Source organism: Herpailurus yagouaroundi, unplaced genomic scaffold, assembly GCF_014898765.1.
Source record: "Herpailurus yagouaroundi ecotype Mexico unplaced genomic scaffold, PumYag 191, whole genome shotgun sequence".
NCBI classification, from domain to species: Eukaryota; Metazoa; Chordata; class Mammalia; order Carnivora; family Felidae; genus Herpailurus; species Herpailurus yagouaroundi.
Genome location: NW_024412422.1, coordinates 3,767,543 through 3,773,542, shown reverse-complemented (window position 1 = coordinate 3,773,542; position 6,000 = coordinate 3,767,543). Strand labels below are relative to the sequence as shown.

The 6,000-nt window shown below is 46.1% G+C and overlaps 1 protein-coding gene across 3 annotated transcripts in view; it reads right to left on the bottom strand.

Annotated features, from left to right (window-relative positions):
- Positions 1 to 235: 235 nt before the first annotated feature.
- SPPL3 (signal peptide peptidase like 3) overlaps positions 236 to 6,000 on the bottom strand; it is a 138,700-nt gene continuing 132,935 nt past the window's right edge. For 2 of the 3 annotated variants that reach the window (XM_040443682.1, XM_040443683.1), the window contains exons 7-11: positions 5,195 to 5,301; positions 4,771 to 4,934; positions 3,817 to 4,016; positions 2,716 to 2,825; positions 236 to 2,064 (exon numbers count right to left, since the gene is read on the bottom strand). In XM_040443682.1, coding sequence (XP_040299616.1) covers positions 1,993 to 2,064; positions 2,716 to 2,825; positions 3,817 to 4,016; positions 4,771 to 4,934; positions 5,195 to 5,301 — 653 coding nt within the window. In that variant the 3' untranslated portion in view covers positions 236 to 1,992. The remainder of the gene's footprint in view (positions 2,065 to 2,715; positions 2,826 to 3,816; positions 4,017 to 4,770; positions 4,935 to 5,194; positions 5,302 to 6,000) is intronic. The other variant, XM_040443684.1, reaches the window with a different exon arrangement.

Here is a 6,000-nt window from a genome sequence, read left to right as displayed (position 1 = left end):
ATGAGCAGCGAGCACATGAGTGTACCTTTGGTATTCACCAAATCCAGAGGCTGTTATGAGTGCTGTGGGCAACGGAAGCTTCAATTCTTTGACATCTCTAGGACTGAACCAGAGCCACGGGTGACCTTGTCTGGAGACAGGGTCTTCCCATCAGTCTTCTGGAACAGGCACAGCAGGTAGGAGATGACGGGAGCTCTGTGTGGTACCAACAACCAAAAGTGAAGATGAGGTGACAAAGGCTAGAAAGGAGTCATTTATTAAAAAAACAAAAACAAAAACAACAGAACACAAAAAACAAAACAGCCCTCAGCAGGATTTGAAGACACAACAGAAGAACGCACCATCCTGATGGCTTCCCGCCCTCACGCCCTGCGACGCGCACGGCCTACGAGCTCTGTCCACCGTGGCTTCTGGCAACGGGAAGCCCAGCACACCAGTTCATCACACAGGTTGAGGCAGAGGCACGTCACCTGCCAAAGGGAGAAATCAGGACACGTGGGCCCTTCTCCGACCTCTGCTGTCAGGTAGCCAGGATTCTCTCTGCCTGTACAGTGGGCAATTTCTTACCGGGCTGGGGCTGCTGAGACAAAGGCGAGCTGACACGATCACACTTAAATTACTACCAGAATGCCAGCTCTCCAGCAAAGACCACAGCACATGGTCAGATTCTAAGGGGACAGAGCAGCTCGCTCCTTCCACAACTCCTAGAATGTAGGGCCCAGCTCAGAGGGGCATTTGACATTTGTCCCCAACACCCAGTTGTCACCACAGGTAAACCAAGACCATAATCACAACAGCAAGGACAGGATCGTGTTGCTTTTTTCCTTTTTTTTTTCTTAAAGGAGTGAGGGCATGGAAAATACAGCACACCAATGAAACAAAATGCCAAAAAAAAAAAAAAAATACAAAAAAAAATAGAAAATAGAAAAATGTATTTACAAGTAGTACATTACTATGATCAGAAAGCACAAAGACACCTGCTGCTATATTACATGCATTGGTTCAAGAAGAAACTACTAAAAACCCTGCAAGGGAGAAGCCTGTAAAAACAAACAAAAAAAGGGCCAAAAAGTTTTAACTTTTCATCCCTAATTTGCTACACTGACCAAAACCAAATGAGAGCCCCCTCAAGTCCATGAGTATATCAGTACAAATACTATACTGGTTTTTAACTGCACGTTCAGTTGTGGAGGGAAAGACAGCAGCTTATCCATATACAAGAAAGCCAGAGTAAACTGCTCTACATGCTAAAAATTACAGCAAGTCCCTGTCTGCTACACAGCATGATCTTAGCAGGTTTTAATTTTTGTTTATTCATATATACCTATGTGCGTGTGTGTGTATGTATAAAAACCGTGCCCTCGTTCACTGCCAACACAACATCTGGGTGGACATGAACTCATTACAACAAATTCTTATGTTTATGTTGTAAGAAGTCACTCAATGTCTGTGGATTTAATAAGTCACTTCACACCACAGAAAATATTTAATAAATCCAAAAAAAGGAAAGAATAGAACGACAGAAGAGCTTCTGTCTCAGTTCTCTGAAACTGAGTCCCCCATAGGAAACTGGTCCCAAAGTTCTTGAGGGTTCACTGAAGAAACTTCGGTTTGCTAATATTTTTCATCCTTTTAGTGTTCAAAAGGTACAGAACGACTCCTTGCCGTTGTCAGTTTTAAACAGTCACATCTCCATCCCCCACGGGTAACAGTCTGGTGCAGATTCATAAAAACGGGGGAGGAAGGAGCGCTGGGGGGGGCCTGTCACTTCAGGAGGGGCTCCGCCTCTACAACGGCAGGAAGAGAAAGAACCAAGCAGGGCTCCAGCACCTCGCTCCTGCAAACAAACTCCCTGCAAACGCAAAATCCAGTCACACGTCAGTTCCTTAAACAGGTACATCTCTGAGTACCAGGCCAGCTCTAAGAGGAAACAAAACCACGCGTTGACAGAAAAGGACTAAGATGGCCATTCTGGTCACTCTCTGGGATCCATCATACTTCCAGGAATCGGGAGCTGCTGGACTTGGAGTGGAATGGCTCAGACCACATCCGCCGAAGGTCACCCTGGGAAAGAAGGAACTTCACTAAGTTACAGGTTTAAACGTGAGCCACACACATCTACAAGTCCTTTTTGATCTCACACCACACTGCTTCTGCAGAGAATCAAAGAACATTTCAATTTCATGCACTGAAAGATAACCACCATTCTTTGAAGAACTCACTAGAAGAGCTCTTAGGCCCCTTACGCCAAGAAGGGTGTAAGTTCTCTCATTTCTCAGTGAGATGCTAAAGGCGAGTTAGTTTGCCTCTCTGCCTCCTCCTCTGTAAAATGGGGATAATGCAAATATTATAAGGTAATGCTCCAAGTCTAGCTGTAATCATACATTTCTTATTTCCAAACTTTAAGGCAGAGTACTAAAAAAGCTGTTAAGTGACAACAGGGCGCTGCTTTTAAGGGAAACAGGAAGTCTCTGCAGCTGAGCTCTAGGGATTTCAGTTAGTCCATCCATGAGCAGGTGGCGTGAGTAGTCTAACTCACTAGCATTTTCTGCCAATGGCTGCAATAGTCTGGAAGAGGTTGCTAATACCAGGTTAGCAAAAACCCATCAACCCACTGTCAAGACCAAGAGCTCTGGGGCTTAAGGAGAACCACCTCTGGCAAGGAGAATATATGCCAAGTTATTGCTTTCATAGGTTTTTAACTGCTTCTCTCACCTTTAAATAGGCCATCGTGAGGAGTGGCAATAAGGTAAATGGCACCAAATAGAGAAGGGCAGGCTGGGCTGCTCGGTGAATGCGAGATGCCACAGTAGCGGTGAGCAGACCTATAAGGAGAGAAAAACACTCGTGAATAATGCCAAGGGGCCAGCCCCGAGAGGAAAGAACCTGTAATACGGCTGCTGCTTGCCAGGGTCTTCAGACTGGACAGCTCTACTGTGACACATTCTGTCCAATAGGTAGGTTATGAAATGCCCAGCCCTAGCAGTTAAAGAAGCATGGAACACTACAGCTTTAAAAATGCTAGCATCGCAAGGACGCGTGAGTGGCTCAAGTCCCTTTCTGTGCTCAGGTTCCTGGTTCAAGCCCTCACTTCCGCACTGAGCGTGCCTGGTCTTCCTCAGTCTTGTGTGGTATGTGATGCCAGACTCGGAGGCAAAAGACCTGGGTCCAAGTTCCAACTGTGCTACTTACAAAAGCTGTGTAACCCTGGCTACGGCACTTCACCTCTCTGAGCCTCAGCCTCCTCTACTGTTCAGTGGGCTAACACCACTTGCCATGCCTGTCTCTGAGTTTTCGTACTGAAATGAACCACTATGCTGTAGCCATTGTAGGTGCAGACAGGCTACCGCTATTCCTAGCCCAATCACACAGGTCTCTTACTGTTGGTCCGTAAGTGAGCTGCCTAGAGAAAAACTAGCCTAGTGAGAGTCTGAGATTAGAGGTGATAAACATATTAGAACAAATGAAGGGAAATACCTGTTTAAAAAAATGGGAAATTAAGCAAGACATGGATTAACTTCAAGCTGAAGATTTAAATAGGCACACAGACTGATCCATGATCACTGTGTGGTAGAACTGACCATATTCTTCTTCCAATGTTCTTCAGAGAGTACTGCTGGATCGGGAACGGGCTGACCAGTAAGGACAGCACCTGTCATCTCACAGGCCACTGTTACTTGTCCTTCGTGGTTGTCTGTAATAGCAACCAGTTACTGCACTCCTTCCATCCAGCGTCTGCAGCTAGAAGACCTGATTTAACTCCACCGGTTGGAGGACAGTTAGTTAGTGGATCACGTGCCTCTCCCACTGTCTTACCTACAAAGTATCCAATGAGGGTGCAGTGAAAGTAGGAGACCTTCTGCATGCGTCCAGAGATATTGGCGGGTCCAGAGGCACCGCAGGAGTCACCGTTGGCTTGTTTTTTGTAGTTGTCGTAACGAAGGACAAAGCACAACAGGAGTCCAGGCATCACGATGTCCCCAATGCCCAACATAGAGAAGTGACTGCCGGTGGAGCTGAAATGCAGTGGCACAGGTCAGGGATGCCACCCTCAACAATCCCATTTCTCCTCCTGTGCAGAGTCATTTGTCAGCTTTTTTTAAGAAGTTGGACTTACCTGAATGGGAGGCAATCTCTAGCGGTGGAACAGCACTAGTTTGTAAGAGTTTAGAGATTACAAGCCAGAAGAGTACTGACGATGAATGTCTTTAACCAGGCTCCCTCACTGCTTTAAGAGAGCACCTCTAAAGTGACTGCTAAAGTCGTCTGTTTAAGTACTGTCTCCTCGAGAAATGTCAAGCAATTCAGTATTTGTCACACATTCACTGCTGTGACTTCAAACAAGCACCTGACTACTACCAGACACGGATATTAAAGCAACACAATTTTTTCCAAGATTATATTACCAGCCACTGTATAATTTTAGCATTAGGACATATTTTTACAAACATCTTAGAAGAAAAAAGGATCCAGATTCTCCTGTGAATTCCCTTCAGCCAACTCCAAAATATGGTAACAGTAGTAACATATGGTTATTTGAAAACATTAATCAATAATAAAAAGTAGCACCTGTATCATTTAGTGACAAATCTTTGCAAGTCAAATCAATATTCTCTTTCTCATTTGTATAATGGACAGATGACTCACAGCCCTTTTCCAGTCTAGGATAAGAATGCTGGTGACAGAGACCAATCAAGGAGCACAGAGGCACAGGGAGAAGACAGTGTATGAACCATCACAAGACGAGGCCCTGTAACATGCTAGTCCTACCTGGGAAAGACCAGTTTTCCAGGCAGAGACAGGCGAGGAACATCGCGCCCAACATTGGGCCCCAGGTGGAGCTTCCGGGATAGAACGTCAAGGGGATTGTCAGCCGGTTGTGTGGCCACCTTCACCATGACATTGCTATTGAAGATGTAGGCGGAGAAAAACACCTGCCGAATGGAGAGACGTCTTCAACAGAGGGAGCTAGAAGCAACCTGATGTCAGCATCAGCCCTCCTCGTTCTTAAGAGCAAAGTCTCAGAATATTACATCATCAAGCTTTTTTGACTGCATGTTTTGGAGGTGAAAGAAAATCTTTGCTCCCAGGGCACAGAACTTTGCCTGCCTGCTCTCCCCCCACCCCAAGAGACACACACGTACTCCAATTAAACACAAAAGAGAACAGTGGCTTCAGGGAAACAGACACTTACCCAAAAGACATCATAGATTAGAAGCCCTGAGAGAAGCAGGCAGGAGACCTTGAGGCTGGGCAGGCGGACAAAGGCGATCATGGCGACACAGAGACCCATGGCCAGGGCTGGGGAGGAGGCCACAGACATTGGTCAGTGTGGAGTAGACTCATCCTCTTTCCACAAGCTATTCTGCTTATAAACCTAACAGTCTCTAAGTCCCCTCAAAAGTCAAGCAGCCCAGTTTAAGCTCCAAGTTAAGACATTTACACCCTACTTGTGCAAAGTGCCCACTTTAGCCCATTCTGACGGGCTGGTTTTCGGGCACATCCCTTTTCTCATGCTCTTGGATAGTGCTCAACTGTGTAAGACCCAGGAGATTGTTTTGAATGATAAAGCTCTGGGGTGCCTGAATGGTTCAGTCAGTCAAGCTTCTAATTCTTTTTTAAAAATTTTTTTAAATGTTTACTTATTTTTGAGAGAGGGAGAGACAGAGCATGAGCAGGGGAGGGGCAGAGAGAAAGGGAGACACAGAGCTGAAGCAGGCTCCAGGCTCTGAGCTGTCAGCACAGAGCCCGATGCGGGGCTCGAACTCACGAACTGTGAGATCATGACCTGGGCCAAAGTCGGTCGCCCAACCGACTAAGCCACCCAGGCACCCCGAGTGTCCAACTCTTAATTTCAGCTCAGGTCATGAGCCAAGGGTTGTAGGATATTGCCCCGTGTCAATCTCAGTGCTGAGCATGGAGCCTGCTTAAGATTCCCTCCCTCTGCTACTCACCCATGTGCATGAGCTCTCTTTAAAAAAAAATTTTTTTTTGAATGAT